The 23072-nt window shown below is 41.7% G+C and overlaps 1 protein-coding gene across 4 annotated transcripts in view; it reads right to left on the minus strand.

The window, feature by feature from the left end:
* The window catches only part of hif1aa (hypoxia inducible factor 1 subunit alpha a), a 51795-nt gene extending 38659 nt beyond the window's left edge, over positions 1 to 13136 (minus strand). For 2 of the 4 annotated variants that reach the window (XM_063046408.1, XM_063046400.1), the window contains exons 1-2: positions 12846 to 13135; positions 51 to 98 (exon numbers count right to left, since the gene is read on the minus strand). Coding sequence is in view for 1 of the 4 variants with exons in the window: in XM_063046372.1 (XP_062902442.1) it covers positions 12846 to 12871 (26 nt within the window). In the remaining 3 variants the exon portion in view is untranslated. Of the gene's footprint in view, positions 1 to 50; positions 99 to 12845 lie in introns of all 4 variants that reach the window. The other 2 variants (XM_063046382.1, XM_063046372.1) reach the window with 2 other exon arrangements.
* Between the last annotated feature and the right edge of the window lie 9936 nt (positions 13137 to 23072).

Below are 23072 nucleotides of genomic sequence, written 5' to 3' on the forward strand. Positions count from 1 at the left end.
GACACTGATCTATCAATTGCTAAAGCAGACCCCTTCACTAGCAGCCTTACTTTCTGAAACATCTTTACTTGTTATCACCTTCCTCTTCTCCTTTAGATCTACCAAAAGAAAAAATGCACCTTAAAAGTTCAAATTGTGATTCAATTTTTAATAACATTTAAATATCATTGGTTTTTCAAAACATAATATTTATATCTAACAAACTGAGTAAGTGCAAGCAACTGAATAATTATTAGATTGACTTAAAGAACCATCAGCAAGGAAAAGCCATTTCAGTAATTGACACACACTAGAATACTGAAAATGGGTCTAAGTGTAACATGCCAAAACTACCAAATGTGATGAAATCACCAGAAGGCATATTTAAAAACTACATTTCTCATTTAAAATTTCATAATGAGTCTGCAGATAATGTTATTATTTTCTTGTTTTATTGACCAGACCTGCTAAACTTCAAAGGTTTAACACAGTAAAAATTTGCATACAATAGAAATGCATAATATGTTTGGTAAATCAATTAGATACATGTGCTGTGTCTTATGAGACTTGTATATCAAGAATCAATCTGAAGGAAATAGATGAAAAGTGGAAGTATAAATGGATTTACATTTATGCTTTATTTGTACTAAAGTCACCTCCCCCACAATAAAACAAACATATTTGTCTAGTGTAGTGGTCACCAACCTTTTTAAGCCCAAGTACTGCACAGAGTCTTGTCACCTTCAGAAGTTTTCTGATGACTCTGCCATAGTTGGATGCATCAGTAAGGGACATGAGGCTGAGTACAGGGCTACGGTAGGAAACTTAAAAAGACTAAGGAGCTGGTGGTAGACCTGAGGAGGGCTAAGGCACCGGTGACCCCTGTTTCCATCCAGGGGGTCAGTGTGGACATGGTGGAGGATTACAAATACCTGGATACACGAATTGACAATAAACTGGACTGGTCAAAGAACACTGAGGCTGTCTACAAGAAGGGTCAGAGCCGTCTCTATTTCCTGAGGAGACTGAGGTCCTTTAACATCTGTCGGACGATGCTGAGGATGTTCTACAAGTATGTGGTGGCCAGTGCTGTCATGTTTGCTGTTGTGTGCTGGGGCAGCAGGCTGAGGGTAGCAGACACCAACAGAATCAACAAACTCATTCATAAGGCCAGTGATGTTGTGGGGATGGAACTGGACTCTCCGACGGTGGTGTCTGAAAAGAGGATGCTGTCCAAGTTGCATGCCATCTTGGACAATGTCTCCCATCCACTACATAATGTACTGGGTGGGCACAGGAGTACATTCAGCCAGAGACTCATTCCACCGAGATGCAAAACTGAGCGTCATAGGAAGTCATTCCTGCCTGTGGCCATCAAACTTTACAACTCCTCCCTTGGAGGGTCAGACATCCTGAGCCAATAGGCTTGTCCTGGACTTATTTCCTGGCACAATTTACATATTACTATTTAATTATTTATGGTTTTATTACTATTTAATTATTTATGGTGCAACTGTAACGAAAACCAATTTCCCTTGGGATCAATAAAGTATGACTATGACTATGATCCCCTACCACGACCTCAGTGAAAGGCAAGATATACCTACTAAATCGTTTAGAGAAAAAAACAGCTCAGATTGTACTTCCAATTCGAGGCCTTTTATTTGGGCTAATTGCATTTGAATTACACAAAATACATCTGTCAAACTGTCAAATTAATTCAAACAAGAAATCACTAATTAGCATATCAAACAGGCCATAGCTGTCTTATTTTAAAAATATTACAATACTTCACATCTTTAATTCTAAGTTTCATTATTTAATTTTATTTCAACACAAAAAAATAAATGAATAAAAATTGACTGTTGCACTCAGTGTGATGACCGGGGCTGAATACATTCTGCTAGTTCCCTGAAATTTGGCTCATAACAATGGACAGCCAGTCTGAGACAGTCTGTGAGGTGTCTGTCAGTAAAACAGCTCCTGTACTTAGATTTAATAATTTTCATCTGTGAAAATGCATTTCACATAGATAAGTTGACCCGAAGTAGGAACTGACTTTTAGCGCTATAAAACCAACACGCACACCGTGCATTGCTGGGGCCCCATCAGTTGTAATTGCCACCAGTTTATGAATGGGCATGTCATTTTCATGGACATATTTTTAAAACTCACTGTAAATATCCTCACCTCTCGTTCTCTCCTTTAATTGCAAAAGAGTGAGGAAGTCCTCCTTTGTTGTAAAATCCTGGAAAGCCATTCTGACAGATACAACAAGCTGAGCTGTTTGCATTACATCCAGGGATTCATCGAACTGTAGTGAAAAATATTCAAAGTGACAAGTCGATCCACGAACCCTGACCTTGACTCTACCCTCCTCGTCACTGTTGCAGGGCCAAACGGTATATTATGTATCGCAGTTGTAACGTAGTTTTTGTTTTTAAAGTCATTAAAAAGTCTCTGCGGTAATGGTCATTGCTTCCTTGAATAAATCGCCATCTGTAAAAGGCTTCTTGTGTTTAGCCAAAAGGTGACTTACACAAAATGATGCTTCAATAGCAGCCTTATTTTGAGCAGCATGTTTTGTGAAAAAGGATTGCTGGGCCTTCAATCCAGATTTCAGCTCAACTTTCCTGGCACGAATTGCGCTCTTTGAAAGGTAGGGGTCTTTAAGTTTGTGGTGCCGCTCCAGATTCCCTCTTTTAGTCAGTGCTTGTGTTTGGTGGCACAACATACATACACACTTGCCTTTCACCAAGGTAAACAGAAATTCCTCTTCCCATTCTGGATGGAATTTGTACGTTTTCGCGTTCTTTCATAGAGCCTCCGCCATGCTATCAGGATATCACGAGCAAGTGCTGTATATTGATGTTTGCAACAGTCTGTACTCTTATCTAATCTAATTGGTCACTTTGATGCAGCACAAGCTACGCTGAAAACGCGGTGCATGGTGGGGCAGCTACACACATGCGCACTGGACAGAAATAACAGAACTAAAACCCCACAACCCGGAAACAATCTCTCTTTACAAACAGCTTTCAGTAGCGAAAGTATTGCTATAGTACTATTATCCTAATTAGTATTACTTTTTTTAATATAATGCTCACATTACAACAGTATTTGTGTATTTATTTTTCATTTCTTTTTCAGTATCTACTGGGAAAGCCTCAAAGTTCGACCGGTCAATCGTGATCGACGGGTTGGCGACCACTAGTCTAGTGCCTCTATGCAGCACGCCATTCGAAGAAGGCAATTCACAAGTGTCATCAATAAAAAGAAGAAAAATTAAACAGGGGTTTAGTAAGGGAATTTCAATGGCAGATGAAATAATGGAGATTAAAAATGCCTTGAATTAGAAGTACGGATAGCAAAGTTAGCAAAGTAACTGACTAAGTTACTAAGTAGGCAAGAGATGAATGTATTGAAATAGAAGTGAAATTAAATGATTAAGGGTTTTAGTAGCAAATGAGCTAGAGTAGGATTTAGTGATCTTAAGTGATGGCAAGATAAACACTTGGAGGCTCAAGCTCAAATATTGCATTGTATTTGCAAGATGGCAATTTGCTGCCTGGGAGGGTGCAAAATTTAAGGGGGTCAGTGTTTGATAATTGGTGGACTACAAATAAAAGTTATACTGGCCAACACATCACCAAAGAAACAATGGAAAGAATACTTAATTATGCCATTGTTAGCAATGGATAATAACTTTAATCTGTTCCCGAGCCTACATCCTTATTGTCTGAAAAATGAATAAAATGAATGAAGTTATAGGGCTAGCTCTGCAAATCAAATTCTAAGAATTTAAAGAATCTTTGTTCAACAAGGGAGAGAAGAGTTAAGCTACTCTGCAGTTCTGCATTCCTCACTTTCAGTGGGAAAATTTGCATTCTGTAGATGGAAGAATTTGTCATTCCTATGATAGGATATCTGTCTGATATCTTCTTTAGACCAATAAATATTCTTTAAAAATTGACAGAGCCAGAAAAAAGCAAAATAATTAAAATGGACTATAGTAATATAAAAGATTTTCCTTGCGTACTAAGCTTGAACCAATGCCCTAGTCTACAAATGGACAGGAAACCTTTATTAATATATTTGGGAGTAATAATCTTATTTTCAGACCAGAACTGACAGTCAAAACATTTGAACTTCAAAAGAAATCCTGACTGCTCAAAACACGCAACGATTTGAAAACAGCCAGTAAACAAAATCATGTTAAATATAGAACAAAGCTCTTCGAAGTTTACTCAGATGGCCATTAATAATGTCAATATGCGCAAAGTGTGATTTAATAAAAACTACTGGAATCTCACTAATTTCACACTTATATAGGAAGATGATATTCAGTCAATCAAATCCATGCTGGTTCCCAGTTCAGTACTATTCTCCTGTAACCTATTCTTATTTCATCAAATGCACCACATTTCCCCTACCAACACAGATGTCTGGATAATTTACAATAACCATTTAACATATCAACCAGCACATGTTTGAGATTTGTAAGAAAACTGATACACACAGGGGAAAACTGAAGGATAGGACTGAATCCATGTTGCTGGAGCTGCAAGCCACATCAAGTAGTGTCTTATATAGAAACTGCGTAAATAATGACATCATTTATACCCCTTGGCTATTGTGCAAAGATAGATGCTTACCTTCATTGCCAATGACAGAGGAAGCCATATCAATATGTGCTGGTTGATATGTTAAATGGTTAGCAAACGCTTCCATCCACATTGCAGAGTAAGTTCATTTTTAAAACAAGATCAACCAAGAAATCTAGAAGTTGAAGCCCATTGTCCGAAGCTATGGATCTAGGAGTCTGATGCCCACTGTGACAATTGGAGGTCCGTTATCCACGTGTCTGCTGGAGGCCCAGAGGCCTGCCCTATGGTTGGAGGACTGTCTGTTTGGGTGGGCAGGTAAGAAGAAGGGACTTGTTTTGCTTATTGTATTCTGTGTTGTTCTTCCAAGCATTGTGGGTATGCTTTGTTAGTGACGCAATCAGGCCACAGTTGCAGGCTGCCCCCAGCACATCCTAGGCATGTTGGCTGTTAACACACAATGACACCACTCTTGGGGTGGAGAAGCAACACCACATATCCTGTCTAGGTGGCGCCCAACAAAAAAAAGTTATGGGTTTTATATCCTGCTTGGTGATTTTTTAAAAAACATTGATTTCTCCTTCCAGTATTTTTTTCCTTTCTGTTTTTCCTCTCCCCTCTTCTATTCCTCACTCCCCCAGGTGACCCTACTTCATCCCTTTCTCCTATGGTCCATTCTCCTCTCCTATCAGATTCCTTCTTCTCCAGCCCTTTACCTTTCCCACTAACCTGGCTTCATCCTTGTCCTCCTTCCCCTCACCTTTTTTATTCCAGTGTCTTCCACTTTCCTTTCTAGTCCTAATGAAGAGTACTGGTCCAAAACATTGACTGTTTATTTATTTCCATCGATGCTGTCTGACTTGTTGACTTCCTCCAGCATCTTAGGTGTGTTGTATCTGCACAATCTCCTTGGTTTACGCATTTCACTGTATGCTTCAATGTGTATATGATAAATAAATTAGTCTAAAACTGATCTGAATCTGCATACAGCTACAGGCAGCACCTTCAGATTAAAAAACAAAGTGTTAATAGTCACTGGAACAAATCTGAAAAATAGTAAACTGGGAACTGGATGTGGCCCAATGTCAAATAAAAATAGGTCTAAATATTTCCAATATTTTCTATGCACTTGTTCAATATAAAATACAAACGTTTGTAAATTCAAGTAAACAAATATTTAGCATTCTCCCAATCCTCAAATTTTATCTCTCAAAACGATTAAAATTGTACCATAGTAAAGCTCACTGCAAAATGATAACAAGCTAAAATTAACTTAGTGGCAAAAAGGTATAAAGAGTACTGAAATGTTAGTTTACTGCAATTTCCAATAGTGGTATCTTTTATCATCAGCATTCCAATCAATTTTTCCATATTTACATAATCTTACCACTCTATCAAAGTCATTAGTAGTGGAGAAGTTTGGTTATTTCTAAACACCAGACCACATTTCACTTGCTGACCATCCTTGCTCAATGCCCTTTACCCTAATACAGGCACATCTACAACCTGCATACCCTTCAACTTCTAAAAATCCTTTAATCTGTAATATTTAAATCCTGATTATCCTTGGGTTGCAGCAAATCTCTGGAAGGCTTTAAGATCAACCTCTTTAAATATCTGTTCTATTTCAATGCCACATGAATTTAGACACATGAAATTTCACTAATATAACTTTGTTGATGCATACTTCTAATTCTTTTAAACCCTTGTGGATTTTTTCCTCTTCAATCCAGTTGAAGTTCCCCACTCCATCTACCCTCTCGGCAAAGTACAGGTGTCTCTCCATTTAGGTAAAGATGTTTTACATGTAGAATCTTCATTATTTCAACATTGGTCCTAGAAATCTGAGACCATCCCTTCTACATCATTCCTCCAGTCAAGCACTGAAAATGATACTCTAGCTCTCTTTGGACTGACGACAGTACCTCACTGGGAGCAATCTAGAAATAAATTAAAATGCAAGGAAAATATGTACATGTGTTAATTTCCAAACTTGATCATGATGATGTTAGACATCTTTAATTTACTCCATAGCACATAGTGTCATTGGAAAGGAATGTATTTCAAACGTTTTTGAGAATGGGGATAATCCATGAGCTGTTGGTTTTGGTCAAAGACTCTCTTTCAGCAATGATGGACGTCCATGTTGGGATGGTGCCCAATTTGGAAAGGAACTTGCAGGAAATAGTATTCCAAATGCCTCTTCGAGGCAGTAAAGATTTGTAAAGTTTTGCCAAAAATCAGTTTGGTGAATAGCTGCATTTAATCTTCCAGGACATTCACCCGAGGCACAGTGGTACTGCAGAAATAGTACTGGACTATCAGAGTGTGGGATAAAATTGTGTAGATGGCTTTAGCCTGGATGAAGTTAAGCTTTGACTGTTATTGAAATGGGACTTGTGAAAAACATAAAGAACATTCCATCATTCCCCTAATTGCACTCTCAAGATGACAAGAAGACTTTCTGAAGTCTGGAAGCAATTTTCTATATGCACAACATTTAGAATTTGGTGTGCTTTGGTAATGAAAATGGATTATTTTTATTTATTGTACCAATATCTGCCATACATTTAAAGGCAAAGTAAACACCCCAAGTGTTAATTTTGTGCCAATAGCTGAATGCAGGCAACCTCGACAGTATGGGGGGGGGGGGTCGTAGAAAACAGATAGTTGTGTTTTTTATAATAAAGGGGAACTGAAAACAAATTAATTTTTTGATGATTTATTTACCTTCTCACAAACACAAATACTGACAGCGAATTTTAATCTGTATCTCAAATTTCTTGGTAGTGATTTGTAAATTCTACATAACCATAAAAGATGAATTGAAACAGATCTACAACTCCTAGAAAAGATAGGGATGGGTGTAATGTCCTGGAAAAGGGAGCAAAGTGGTGTCATTCTGGTTTAACTAATTTCAGCAATGGCAACTCCAAGGACATTTAATTTTTCTCTTGCTCACAGTTAATCAGCCAAGATTCTGATCCAAAGAACTTTGTCTAAACCTGCCATCTAGAGATTAGGCTAAGGATCATGAAAAGAATACCATACTATTTCCAATTCATCCCAAATATACAATAGCCAATTAACTCGAGGCTCTGGCCACACATCCACAAAGAAAATGACTTCCTTCAGCAAAGAGCTAGGGAGAAAATGTATCCAATAGTCCTAGAATCTTTAATGCAACATAAAATAAATGCTCAGGAAAATACATACATGCTCTCCAGTGATCAACAAGTTCTGAAGTGATTCATAATTCATCTCATTCAGATGCATGGATGAATTTCTTCCAATTTCATCCAAAATAAGACATTTCAATAGCATATTTACTTGAATTAGATATCTTAACACTCAAAAATGCCCAAATATCAATTCTAAAGAGCAAGATCCCAAAAAAAACCTTTAATAGTTAGAAAGGCAAGTACAACCAAGTAAACTTTATGATTTTAACATTGCTTAACAGGACACACATTGGCAGAAAGGCAGTTGATCTTATAATCACAAACTGTTTTCTGGGATCAGCGTCTCCCTCTATCTGTTTATGTTTGAAGTATCTTGCACTGTTAACATTAATGAATAAGATTCTTTCCAATTTCTTATTTAAGTTTCATATACAAGGGAAATGCAAACTACTAAGTCAATGTTTATATATGCTCACTGACAATAAGAAGCACCGCTTTCATAAAAGACAAATTATATCACTGAATGCATGTGAAACTTTTGGTGGAAAATGGGAAGATCAGTAAAGTCACAGCATTTTGCTGGTTTGGGGACCTTCCAAAGGTAACCTCAAACAGTGGAACTACAGGACCAAGAAAGAAGGACGAAGAAGGAGGGTCTCCAACGTCCATCCCAGCTTCAGACTAAAGCGCTGAATGCAACAGCACTCTCCTCCTAGAACTTTCAAAGCGATGGAACAAACAGATATAAAAATGAACTCTGCAACATATTCAGTTTGGTTCTTTAAGGTTGTCATAGCTGGGGAGATGGAGAGGATAATAGGGTTAAGCTCCCACTACCTATTAAATGTTCCCAATGGACTGCATCTCAAATAGCCTCTGACAACCAAGTCTAGCTCCTGGTCTTCATAACTACTAAACCTGGTGGAACCATTTCTAACAAAAAAAGGCAAAGGTGGATGACTGGTGCCTTAAAACCAGTTGCTTCGGGCAGATGGGACTCGTCAGCCGTAGTTGGCAGTTCATCAAGAAGGAAAACTGATCTCAAACATTCACTGTTCTATAGTTATACCCACTCCTAGGAAAGGCTTTGGGAGTAAACCCCGAAGAAAATTCCAGAACTGGAGTCCATTTGTTGAGTTCAACACCTATTGGGAACAACTGCAACACCAGTGGTGGCCAACTGTACCATCTCTGCCATTCGTTTGGATTTATTGGCTGCGTGGAGAAGAGGAAGCTGCTGCATGGGCTTGCGGATTGTTTAGACAGCTAGGATGCAACATCCAACTGTCAACCCTGACCAATGAGGACCTCATTACAGCCTCACCACCATCACAGATTAAACGCCTGCAGTCTAGTACATATATTATGTCCATGTATGGAACAATACACCAACATGAAGAGTAAGCCTTTAATATTCACTACATTCACCTCCCAAAATGTCTTTTCCATTACAGTAGATAACTGAGGTGGTATCATATAGATAATAGATGTCAGGAAAACAAACTATATTCAAACAAAAACATCCGTGGTAACAGAAACAAAGGTCGTAAGAAAACATAATTATGATCCATGAAAATCTGAATTCTAAGACGTTAAGCAATAAAATTTCACAAGGCCTAAAACTAGTAAAGTTCCAAAGTGCAATGATTAATCATCACCATTTAAACATTTGTTTTTCTTAGGTTAAGTGAGTGTATACCAAAACACAATGATGTCTCTGTGAGAAACTTATAATCAACTCTTGTTAACTTAAGACCATAAGACACAGGAGCAGAATTAGGCCATTTGGCCCATTGACTCTGCTCTACCATTTAATCATGGCTGACCACTCCCTGGCCTCTCCCCAAGACTTTTGCTGCCATGTTCAATTAAGAACCCATCAACCCTTGCCTTAAATACACCCAATGATCTGGCCTCTACAGCTGCCTGTAATTAACAAATTCCAAATTCACCACCCTCTGGCTAACGCAATTTCTCCACATCTGTTTCAAATGGACGGCCCTCTATTCTGAGGCTGTACCGTCTTCTCCTAGACTCCCCCACCGTGGGAAACATCCTTTCCACATCTACTCTATATAGGCCCTTCAACATTCAAAAGGTTTCAACAAGATCCCCCCTCAACCTTCTAAATTCCAGCGAGTACAGGTCCAGGGCCATTAAGCACTCCTTGTATAATCCTTTCATTCCCAGAATCATCCTTGTGAACCTCCTCTGAAACCTCTCCAATGCCAGCACATCTTTTCTTAGATGAGGAGCCCAAAACCGTTCACAATACTCAAGATGAGCCTGACTGGTGCCTTATAAAGCCTGAGCATCACATCCCTGCTCTTCTATTCTGGACCTCTTGAAATGAATGCTAACACTGCATTTGCCTTCCTCACCACCAACTCAATCTGCAAGTTAACCTTTTAGTTGTTCTGCACAAGGACTCCCAAGTCTCAGATTTTTGGATTTTCTCATTTAGAAAACAGTCTGCATACTTATTTCTATACCAAAGTGCATGACTGTGCATTTTCCAACATTGTATTTCATTTGCCACTTTTTTGCCCACTCTCTGTATCTGTCTAAATCATTCTGCATCCTACCCGTTTCCTCAACACTACCTGCCCCTCCACCAATCTTCATATCATCTGCAAATTTTGGCAACAGAGCCATCTATTCCATCATCCAAATCATTTATATACAGCATAAAAAGCGGTCCCAACACCAAACCTGCAGAACACCACTAGTTGTTGGCAGCCAACCAGAAAAGGATCATTTTATTCCCACTCGCTACCTCCTACCAATCAGCCAATGCTCTAACCATGCCAGCAACTTTCCTGTAATACCATGGGCCCTTAACTTGGTAAGCAGCCTAATGTGTGGCACCTTGTCAAAAGCCTTCTGAAAGTCCAAATATACAATATCCACTGCATGCCCTTTATCTATCTTACTTATAATCTCCTCAAGGAATGCCAAGAGGTTCGTCGGGCAAGATTTTCTCCTAAGAAAACCATGCTGACTTTGTCCTATCTTGTCCTCTGTCACCAAATACCATAACCTCATCTTTAACAATTGACTCCAACATCTTCCCAACCATTGGGGCCAGGTTAACTGGTCTATAATTTCCTTTCTGCTGCCTTCCTCCTTCCTTAAAGAGTGACATCTGCAATTTTGCAGCGCTCTGGCGTCATGCCAGAGTCCAATGATTTTTGAAAGATCATTACTAATGCCTCCACAATCTCCACCGCTACCTCCTCAGAACCCTACACTGCAATTCATCTGGTCCGGGTGACTTATGTACCCTCAGGTCTTTCAGCTTTTTGAGCACCTTCTCCCTTGTAATATTAACTGCCCTCACTTCTCTTCCCTCACACCTTTCAACATCTGGCACACTGCCAGCGTCTTCCACTGTGAAGACTAATCCAAAATACTCATTTAGTTCATTATTTCTCCAGCCTCATTTTCTAGTGGTCCTATATCCATCCACTCTCATCTCTCTTTTAAATTTTTACATACTTGAAAAAGATTTTACTATCCACTTTGATTTTGTTTTCCAGCTTGCTTTCTTATTTCATCTTTTCCCTCCAATTGATTCTTTTAGTTGTTCTCTGTAGGTTTTTAAAAGCTTCCCAATCCTCTGTCTTCCCACTAATTTTTCTGTTGTATTCCCCCTCTTTTGCCTTTACACTAACTTTGACTTCTCTTGTCAGCCACAGTTGTACTACTTTGCCATTTGAATATTTTTGTTCTTGGAATATATCTATCCTGCAGCATCCTCATTTCCCCCAGAAACTCATGCCATTTTTTAGAACTTCTGTTCCATGACACTGATAATTCTCAGAAATTGTATATTCTTATTTCAGATTTATACATCATTTTGATTAGTTCTTTAGAAACCAAGATTCTCAAGGTTCAAACTGGACAAGCCAACAATTAATGAAAAACACACAGTAACTTGGGTGTTCAGAACTGAATAACTGCAGACTTGAGAATACAACACACCCAGAGTTTTGACATCAAATATATATTTTGGTAACGTTTACCGGATTCGATGTATTCTATTAATTTAGCAATGCGTTTAAGAATATATTAAGACTTGCATCACCCAACAATAATCTCATTTTATTGAATATAAATAAGAACTAAATCTCTTCTCCAGCCATTCAACATTTTCTAAATTAAAGAATCTGAATCATTCCCTGTTATAACTACAGTAGAAACAGTTAGAACAAATAGCCCATTTTCCCCAAATGAACGAAACACAGGTATATCTGTGATTTTTGATACCATTCATTCTGAGTGGTCACTGTAATTTAGTCTGTTAGTGTGTAGTAGATTGTTGCGAATGCGGGAAAAGATTACCGAATAAATTAGCAAGAAAATGGGATTGTCCTGTGAACTGGCATAGACTCAATGGGCCAAAATCGTCTCTTACGTCGAACGGAAGCATAATCAGATTTACAACTACCCAGAAAACAAACGTTCGTGGGTTTTAAAGCCACTACAAGCAACCCGTGTAATTAAATATAATTTCACCGTGATCACCACGACATTTCACCAAATTACATATTTACGCACGTGTCCCAAACACTGACAAATCCATCAGACAATAACGCAAAATCGCACTTGCTTACAACTCAAAAATTCAGCAGGACAGTAAGAGAAAGCAAAACCTGAAAACTGAGGGAGACAGCGCTTTCCATCACAAACTTTCAGATCGAGTGAAGGTGACCCATTATCCCGGGCCCGACCAAAAGCACATTGCAAAGACAACATCGAGCTAATCCTTTAATCGAAGCGGTCCAAGGTCAACCGAGAGAGGACCAGGCAGCGGCGGCCGCACAGAATCCTCCAGCACACCCCTACCCCCATCCCCCGGCGCCCAGTCCAGGCCGCAGTCCAGCTCCGCTCAGACTCGACTTCACAAAATGGCGACGTGGGGCCTGAGGCGAGTTCCAGCTGCAACTCTCACTGCTGGCAATCAGAGGAGACGCTGGCTGCGGACGGCTCACCGATCCATCCACAGGTAGCAGCCAACCAGCCGGCCGGCCGGTCACGGTCAGCTCCACCACGTTCCGCCGATCACGGGCACACTCACCCCTTCTTCTCGCCGCCGACTTGCATCGCGTTATTGTCCTCGCAGCTCCCTCCTTGATCCCTTCTACCGCGGCCGGACACGGGAACGCCGGATAAAGGCTCCAGCCGGCTGATCGACCTCCAACGCTCTCACTCGCTGCCGGAAAGTGGTCTCACACGTTACCGGTGGTACGTCAAACCGGATGTCTTTCTCCAGACACAACACAGAATGGCGGCTCCCAAGTTACAACCAGCACCAACTTTTCTTTCGCTCGCTCTACGTGCCCGCGCACGAGCTCGCTCCCGCGGACACACACACACACACCCTCCACGCCACCCGCTGACATCACCATTGCGCAGCCACTCGCGCGACAGCCTGGCGTCACCGCCCCCCCCTCGCCCGCCAGTTACGTCACTCCGCGTGCCGGGAGCCCCATTTGCGAGCCGGTTGCACTCGAGTGCTTGCGGTCACGGGGTGCGTGATTCGCAGTGTTTCACTCGTGTTAGTTTCCCTTTCTCGCTCCCTCGATGCTACCTGACCAGCAACTTCTGCGTTTATTTCAGAAGTGAAGAAAATGCTGACTTAAATGTTATTTCAGAATCAGGTTTATTATCACCGCCATGTGTTGTGAGATGTGTTAACTTAGCAGCAGCAGTTCAATATATAATGTAGAAGAAGAAAACCTAAATAAATAAATCAATTACAGTATACGTATAATGAATTGATTAAAAACCGTGCAAAAACAGAAATAATATGCATTAAAAGAGTGAGGTAGTGTTCACGGGATCAATGTTCACAGGAATGGGATGGCAGAGAGGAAGAAGCTGTTCCTGAATCGCTGAGTGTGTGCCTTCAGGCTTCTGTATCTCCTACCTGATGGTAACAGTGAGAAAAGGGCATGCCCTGGGTGCTGGAGGTCCTTAATAATGGGCACTGCCTTTCTGAGACACCGCTCCCTGAAGATGTCCTGGGTACTTCGTAGACTAGTACCCAAGATGGAGCCGACTAAACTTAATGACCCTCTGCAGTTTCTTTCAGCCCTGTGCAGTAGCCCCCACCCCCCCACCCCCCATAGCAGATAGTGATGTAGTCTGTCAGAATAGTCTCCAGGGTACATCTAGAGAAGTTTGAGTGTTTTTGTTGACATACGAAATCTCTTCAAACTCCTAATAAAGCATAGACGTTGTCTTGCCTTCTTTCTAGCTGCATCGATATGTTGAGACCAGGCTAGGTCCTCAGAGATCTTGACACCCAGGAACTTGGAACTGCTCACTCTCTCCACTTCTGATCCCTCTACGAGGATTGGTATGTGTTCCTTCGTCTTACCCTTCCTGAAGTCCACAATCAGCTCTTTCGTCTTACTGACGTTGAGAGCCAGGTTGTTGCTGCGGCACCACTCCACTAGTTGGCATATCTCACTCCTGTACGCCCTCTCATCACCACCTGAGATTCTACCAACAATGGTTGTATCGTCAGCAGATTTGTAGATAGTATTTTAGCTATGCCACACTTTATTAGTAATACTATTTATTAATAAAATAGTAATACTATTTTAGTATTTTACACTTGTCTACATTAAATTCCATCTGCCATTTTCTGGCCCAATTTTCCAGTTGGTCCAGATCCCTCTGCAAGTTTTGAAAGCCTTCTTTGCTGTCCACAACGCCTCCAAACTTAGTGTCATCAGCAAACTTGCTGATGCAATTTACCACATTATTATCTAGATCATTGATATAGACAACAAACAACAATGGTCCTAGCACAGATCCTTGAAGCACACCACTAGTCACAGGCCTCCAGTCTGAGAAGCAATCATCCACTACCACTCTGTCTTCTCCCACACAGCCAATTTCGAATCCAGTTTACAACCTCTCCATGGATACCTAGTGTCTGAACCTTCTGAACTAACCTCCCATGTGGGACCTTGTCAAAGGCTTTACTAAAGTCCATGTAGACAACATCCACAGCCTTTCCTTCATCTACTTTCTTGGTAACTTCCTCAAAAAACTCTACAAGATTCGTTAAACACGATCTACCATGCACAAAGCCATGCTGACTATCCTTAATCAGCCCTTGGCTGTCCAAATACTTGTATATCCGATCTCTCAGAACACATTCCAATAATTTACCTACTACTGATGTCAGGCTCACCGGCCTGTAATTACCTGGTTTACTTTTGGAGCCTTTTTTTATACAACAGAACAACATGAGCCACCCTCCAATCCTCCGGCACCATACCTGTGGCTAAGGACATTTTAAATATTTCTGCCAGAGCCCCTGGAATTTTTACACTAGTTTTTCTCAAGGTCCGAGGAAATATCATGTCAGGCCCGGGGGATTTGTCTCCCCTTATTCGCTGTAAGGCAGCAAGCACCTCTTCCTTTTTAAACCTCTATATATTCCATGACGCTACTGCTTGTTTCCCTTCCTTCCATATACGCTATGCCAGTTTCCTGAGTAAATACTGATGCAAAAAAATTGTTTAAGATTTACCCCATCTTATGAGGCTCCACACATAACCAGTGCAGAGAGAACCAGTGCAGAGAGACAGAGGGGTGTAAAGTGAGCGTAGAAGCAAAAAGTACAAAGGGGAAAAGTAAAAGTGGCAGGCCGACAAATCCAGGGCAAGCATTAAAAAGGGCTAAGAGAGTTGTAAAAGAGTGCCTGAAGGCTTTATGTGTCAATGCAAGGAGCATTCGTAATAAGGTGGATGAATTGAAAGTGCAGATTGTTATTAATGATTATGATATAGTTGGGATCACAGAGACATGGCTCCAGGGTGACCAGGGATGGGAGCTCAACGTTCAGGGATATTCAATATTCAGGAGGGATAGACACGAAGGAAGGGGAGGTGGGGTGGCGTTGCTGGTTAAAAAAGAGATTAACGCAATAGAAAGGAAGGACATAAGCCGGGAAGATGTGGAATCGATATGGGTAGAGCTGCGTAACACTAAGGGGCAGAAGACGCTGGTGGGAGTTGTGTACAGGCCACCTAACAGTAGTAGTGAGGTCGGAGATGGTATTAAACAGGAAATTAGAAATGTGTGCAATAAAGGAACAGCAGTTATAATGGGTGACTTCAATCTACATGTAGACTGGGTGAACCAAATTGGTAAAGGTGCTGAGGAAGAGGATTTCTTGGAATGTATGCGGGATGGTTTTTTGAACCAACATGTCGAGGAACCGACTAGAGAGCAGGCTATTCTGGACTGGGTTTTGAGCAATGAGGAAGGGTTAATTAGCGATCTTGTCGTGAGAGGCCCCTTGGGTAAGAGTGACCATAATATGGTGGAATTCTTCATTAACATGGAGAGTGACGTAGTTAATTCAGAAACAAAGGTTCTGAACTTAAAGAGGGGTAACTTTGAAGGTATGAGACATGAATTAGCTAAGATAGACTGGCAAATGACACTTCAAGGATTGACGGTGGATATGCAATGGCAGGCATTTAAAGGTTGCATGGATGAACTACAACAATTGTTCATCCCAGTTTGGCAAAAGAATAAATCAAGGAAGGTAGTGCACCCGTGGCTGACAAGAGAAATTAGGGATAGTATCAATTCCAAAGAAGTAGCATACAAATTAGCCAGAGAAAGTGGCTCACCTGAGGACTGGGAGAAATTCAGAGTTCAGCAGAGGAGGACAAAGGGCTTAATTAGGAAGGGGAAAAAAGATTATGAGAGAAAACTGGCAGAGAACATAAAAACGGACTGTAAAAGCTTTTATAGATATGTAAAAAGGAAAAGACTGATAAAGACAAATGTAGGTCCCCTGCAAACAGAAACAGGTGAATTGATTATGGGGAGCAAGGACATGGCAGACCAATTGAATAATTACTTTGGTTCTGTCTTCACTAAGGAGGACATAAATAATCTTCCAGAAATAGTAAGGGACAGAGGGTCCAGTGAGATGGAGGAACTGAGCGAAATACATGTTAGTAGGGAAGTGGTGTTAGGTAAATTGAAGGGATTGAAGGCAGATAAATCCCCAGGGCCAGATGGTCTGCATCCCAGAGTGCTTAAGGAAGTGGCCCAAGAAATAGTGGATGCATTAGTGATAATTTTTCAAAACTCGTTAGATTCTGGACTAGTTCCTGAGGATTGGAGGGTGGCTAATGTAACCCCACTTTTTAAAAAAGGAGGGAGAGAGAAACCGGGGAATTATAGGCCGGTTAGCCTAACGTCGGTGGTGGGGAAACTGCTGGAGTCAGTTATCAAGGATGTGATAACAGCACATTTGGAAAGCGGTGAAATGATCGGACAAAGTCAGCATGGATTTGTGAAAGGAAAATCATGTCTGACGAATCTCATAGAATTTTTTGAGGATGTAACTAGTAGAGTGGATAGGGGAGAACCAGTGGATGTGGTATATTTGGATTTTCAAAAGGCTTTTGACAAGGTCCCACATAGGAGATTAGTGTGCAAACTTAAAGCACACGGTATTGGGGGTAAGGTATTGGTGTGGGTGGAGAATTGGTTAGCAGACAGGAAGCAAAGAGTGGGAATAAACGGGACCTTTTCAGAATGGCAGGCGGTGACTAGTGGGGTACCGCAAGGCTCAGTGCTGGGACCCCAGTTGTTTACAATATATATTAATGACCTGGAAGAGGGAATTAAATGCAGCATCTCCAAGTTTGCGGATGACACGAAGCTGGGTGGCAGTGTTAGCAGTGAGGAGGATGCTAAGAGGATGCAGGGTGACTTGGATAGGTTGGGTGAGTGGGCAAACTCATGGCAGATGCAATTTAATGTGGATAAATGTGAAGTTATCCACTTTGGTGGCAAAAATAGGAAAACAGATTATTATCTGAATGGTGGCCGATTAGGAAAAGGGGAGGTGCAACGAGACCTGGGTGTCATTATACACCAGTCATTGAAAGTGGGCATGCAGGTACAGCAGGCGGTGAAAAAGGCGAACGGTATGCTGGCATTTATAGCGAGAGGATTCGAGTACAGGAGCAGGGAGGTACTACTGCAGTTGTACAAGGCCTTGGTGAGACCACACCTGGAGTATTGTGTGCAGTTTTGGTCCCCTAATCTGAGGAAAGACATCTTTGCCATAGAGGGAGTACAAAGAAGGTTCACCAGATTGATTCCTGGGATGGCAGGTCTTTCATATGAAGAAAGACTGGATGAACTGGGCTTGTACTCGTTGGAATTTAGAAGATTGAGGGGGGATCTGATTGAAACGTATAAGATCCTAAAGGGATTGGACAGGCTAGATGCAGGAAGATTGTTCCCGATGTTGGGGAGGTCTAGAACGAGGGGTCACAGTTTGAGGATAGAGGGGAAGCCTTTTAGGACCGAGGTTAGGAAAAACTTCTTCACACAGAGAGTGGTGAATCTGTGGAATTCTCTGCCACAGCAAACTGTTGAGGCCAGTTCATTAGCTATGTTTAAAAGGAAGTTAGATATGGCCCTTGTGGCTACAGGGGTCAGGGGGTATGGAGGGAAGGCTGGGTTCTGAGTTGGATGATCAGCCATGATCATAATAAATGGCGGTGCAGGCTCGAAGGGCCGAATGGCCTACTCCTGCACCTATTTTCTATGTTTCTATGTTTCTATAGATGACCACTTTGATCTTCTAGGGGACCAATTTTGTCCCTTACTATCCTTTTACTCTTAATATACTTATAGAAACCCTTGGGGTTTACCTTCACATTATCTGCCAAAGCAACCTCATGTCTTCTTTTTGCCTTCCTGATTTCCTTCTTTAGTATTTTCCTACATTTTCGATACTCTTCAAGTACCTCATTTGTTCCTTGTTGCCTATGCCTGCTATACATCTCTCTCTTTTTCTTAACCAGATCACCAATATCCCTTGAAAACCAAGGTTCCCTATGCCTGTTAACTTTGCCTTTAATCCTGGCAGGAACATGCAAACTCTGCACTCTCAAAATTTTGCCTTTGAATGCCTTCCACTTACTGAACACATCCTTGCCGGAAAATAACTTATCCCAATCCACCCTTCCTAGATCCTTTCTCATTTCCACAGAATTGGCCCTTTTCCAATTTAGAACCTCAACTCGGGGACCAGACCTATCCATGTCCATAATTAACTTGAAACTAATGACATTATGGACACTGGACCTAAAATGTTCACCTACACATACTTCTGTCACCTGACCTGTCTGGTTCCATAATAGGAGATCAAGTATTGCATCCTCTCTCATTGGTACCTCTATATATTGATTTAGAAAACATTCCTGAACACATTTGACAGACTCCATGCCATCTAACCCTTTCATAGTGTGGGAGTCCCAGTCACACGTGGAAAGTTAAAATCCCCTACTATTACAACTTACTGTTTCTTACATCCATCTGCTATCTCTCTACAGATTTGCTCCTCCAATTCTCTCTGACTATTGGGCTGTCTATAATACAACCCTATTAGTGTGGTCACACCTTTCCTGTTCCTCAGCTCCACCCATATGGCCTCTATAGACGAGCCCTCCGGGCTGTCCTGCCTACGCACAGCTGTGATATTCTCCCTGACTAATAATGCCACTCCTCCCCGTTTCATTCCTCCTCCTCTGTCACGTCTGAAACAACGGAAGCTCGGAACATTAAACTGCCAGTCCTGCCCCTCCTGCAGCCAAGTCTCACTAATAGCAATAATGTCATAATCCCACGTGCTAATCCACACCCTAAACTCATCTGCCTTACCTACAATACTCAGTGCATTGAAATAGATGCACCTGAGAACATTTCTATCACGTACAAACCTGTGATTTCTGTCTGTATATGCAGTCCTCGCATGACCTTTATCCTCCTCCACCTCACTATCTGCTCTAACATTCTGGTTCCCCTCCCCCTGCAAATCTAGTTTGAACACCCCAGAGCAGCATTAGCAAATCTACCCGGAAGGATGTTAGTCCCCTGTCAGAGTCCATGAGGAAGGGCATCATCACCCCAAACACAAAATAATCTGCAGATGCTGGGATCAAAGCAACACTTTCAGTATGCTGGATGAACTCAGCAGGTCGGGCAGCATCAGTTAGAAACGATGAGTCGACGTTTCGGGCCGGAACCCTTCGTCAGGACTGAAGAACGAAAGATGGGGAAGGATTTGAAGAATGCTTGTAGCTTCAGTTGAAGACCAGTAATTTGAAAGACAAAGGGGTGGGGGAGGGGAAGCATTGACGTCATAGCCCTGAAAACAATGGGTAGTAGTAGAAGAAGAAGAAGAAGAAGGAGGCAGAACCATGAGGGAGTGGGGGGAGGAGGTAGAGTGAAATAGGGATAGAGGAAGGGAGGGGGAGGGAATTACCGGAAGCTGGAGAATTCTATGTTCATACCAAGGGGCTGGAGACTACCTAGACGGTATATGAGGCGTTGCTCCTCCAACCTGAGTTTAGCCTCATCATGGCAGTAGAGGAGGCCATGTATGGACATATCTGAATGGGAATGGGAAGTAGAGTTGAAGTGGGTGGCTACCAGGAGATCCTGTCTGTCTTGGCGGACGGAGTGGAGGTGCTTGACGAAGGGGTTCCCCAATCTGCGTCGGGTTTCACCGATGTAGAGTAGGCCACACCGGGAGCACCGGATGCAATAGATGACCCCAACAGACTAACAAGTGAAGTGTTGTCTCACCTGGAAGGACTGTTTGGGGCCCTGAATGGTTGCAAGAGATGAGGTGTAGGGACAGGTGTAGCATTTACGCTTGCAGGGATAAGTGCCGGGTGGGAGATCAGTAGGGATGGACATGCGGATAAGGGAGTCGCGGAGGGACCAATCCCTGCGGAAAGCGGAGAGGGGTGGAAAGGGAAAGATGTGCTTAGTGGTGGGGTCCTGTTGAAGGTGGCGGAAGTTGCAGAGGATATTGTGTTGGATCCGGAGGATGGTGGGGTGGTAGGTGAGGACAAGGGGAACTCTGTCCCTGTTGTGGTTGCGGGAGGATGGGGTGAGGGCCGAAGTGCGGGAAATGGAGGAGATACGGCTGAGGGCATCTTTGATAACGGTAGAAGGGAAACCACAATCCTTAAAGAAAGAGGACATTTGAGATGTCCTGGAATGGAAAGCCTCATCCTCGGAGCAGATGCGGCGGAGACGGAGGAACTGGGAATAGGGAATGGCATTTTTGCATGTGGTGGGGTGGGAAGAGGTATAGTCGAGGTAGTTATGAGAGTCAGTGGGCTTGTAGAAGATGTCAGTGGGCAGTCTGTCTCCAGAGATGGAGACTGAGACATCGAGAAAGGGGAGAGAAGTGTCCGAGAAGTCATTGTAAAATAACCAAATTTGGGAAGACAGGATATTTAGCGTTGAAAGGAGTTAAATGGAAAAGTCGGCTGGCAACCTGGATAAGTAAGTAGAGAGAAAGAAACTAGTAAGAAACTCTAATAGAATCAATTTGGTTGGTGCTAAGAAATAGCAAAGGGCAAAGGAGGATGAATTTGTGTTGTGCAATGAGACATTCTGAAGGAAATGTGTTCAACTGAAATATTAATTCATTCTCGCTCTCTCCTACTCCTCCCCTAACCTCACAGATGCTGAATATCAGCATTTCCTGGTTTAAAACATCTACCGTCTTTTTTTCAAGGGAGGACATAATATTATACAATTTTATGTAAAGATTGAAAGTGATGTAATTTAATTTGAAATCAGGGTCTTAAACATGAACAGATCTGTCTATGCAATGTTTATTGTTTTAAAAATAAAGGCAAATCCAACTAATGACAGTTGTCAGGGTTTTGTTCTATTTCCATTATTGGAAACATTTTTACTTGAATCTTATCGAATCAGTTATTCTCTTGCAGAAGAAGTCTGACAGTGACTTCAGACTAGCACAAAGCACCACTGTCACTTTCTTCAAAAATGGTGTCTCAGGTAGACAGGGTGGTGAAGTAAGCATTTGTCATGCATCTTCATTAGTTAGGGCATTAAGATTAGGAGTTGGGATGTCATGTTGTGGTTGTGTAAGATTTTGGTGAGGCGCACCAGAAGTACTGTGTATCATTTAAACCATTCCTTTATAGGAAAGATACAACTGGGATAGAGTGCAATTAAGATAGAGAATGTTACAAGGACTAAACAGTCTAAATTATAGGCAGGTGTTTGGGATGCTAAGGTTTTATTTCTTGATGGATAGGAGACAGAGGCTGATCTTAAAGAGGTGTATAAAATTAAATCAGGATGGGCATGGACAGTGAATGCGCACAATCTTTCCTGGGAAAGGGAATGAGAAAGTAAAGGTCATCAATTACAGGTAAGAAGGAAAAGATTTATAAGCGACCTGACAGGCAATTTCTTCATGCAGAGGTTGGTGCATATCTGGAACAAGCTGCTAGAGGAAGTGATTGGAGCATGAAAATTGGACAGGTATATGGATAGGAAAGATTTGGAGGGATATGAGCCAAGTGTGAGCAATTGGGACTAGGTTAGATGGCAACTTTGGAAAGCACAGACTGACATATGATGTGAAATTTGTTGTTTAAGACCATGACCATAAAATATAAGAGCAGAATTGGGCCCTATTTCATCATTTTTCCTCTCAGCCCCAATCTTTTGCCTTCTCCCGTATCACTTCATGCCCTGACCAATCAAGAATCTTTCAATCTCTGCCTTAAATATACATAAAGACTTGGCCTCCACAGCTGCCTGGAGCAATGAATTTCACAGATTTGCCACTCTCTGGCTAAAGAAATTCCTCTTCATCTCTATTCTAAAAGGATGCCCCTCTATTCTGAGACAGCGTCCTCTGGTCTTAGATTCTCCCTCTATAGGGAACATCCTCTCCACATCCACTCTGTCAACCCTTTCACTATTCAATAGGTTTCAATGAGGTCACCCCTCATTCTTCTGAATTCTAGTGAATACAGGCCCAGAGCCGTCAGACGCTCTTCATATGACAAGTCATTCAATCCTGGAATCATTTTTGTGAATCTCATTTGAACTCTCTCCAGTTTCGGCACATCATTTTTAAGATTAGGGGCCCAACACTGCTCACAATACTCCAAGTGAGGCCTAATCAGTGCTTCATAAAGTCTCAAAATTATATCCTTGCTTTTATATTCTAGTCCTCTTCAAATGAATGCTGGCATCACATGTGCCTTCCTCACCACCGATTCAACCTGCAAATTAATCTTTAAGGAATCCTACACAAGGACTCCCCAGTCCCTTTTTGCACCTCAGATTTTCGTATTTTTCTCTCCATTTAGAAAGTAGTCAACCTTTCATTTTTTTCTGCCAAATTGCATGACCACACACTTCCTGACAATATATTCCATCTGCCACTTCTTTGCCCATTCTC

This window comes from Mobula hypostoma, chromosome 1 (assembly GCF_963921235.1).
Source record: "Mobula hypostoma chromosome 1, sMobHyp1.1, whole genome shotgun sequence".
NCBI lineage: Eukaryota > Metazoa > Chordata > Chondrichthyes > Myliobatiformes > Myliobatidae > Mobula > Mobula hypostoma.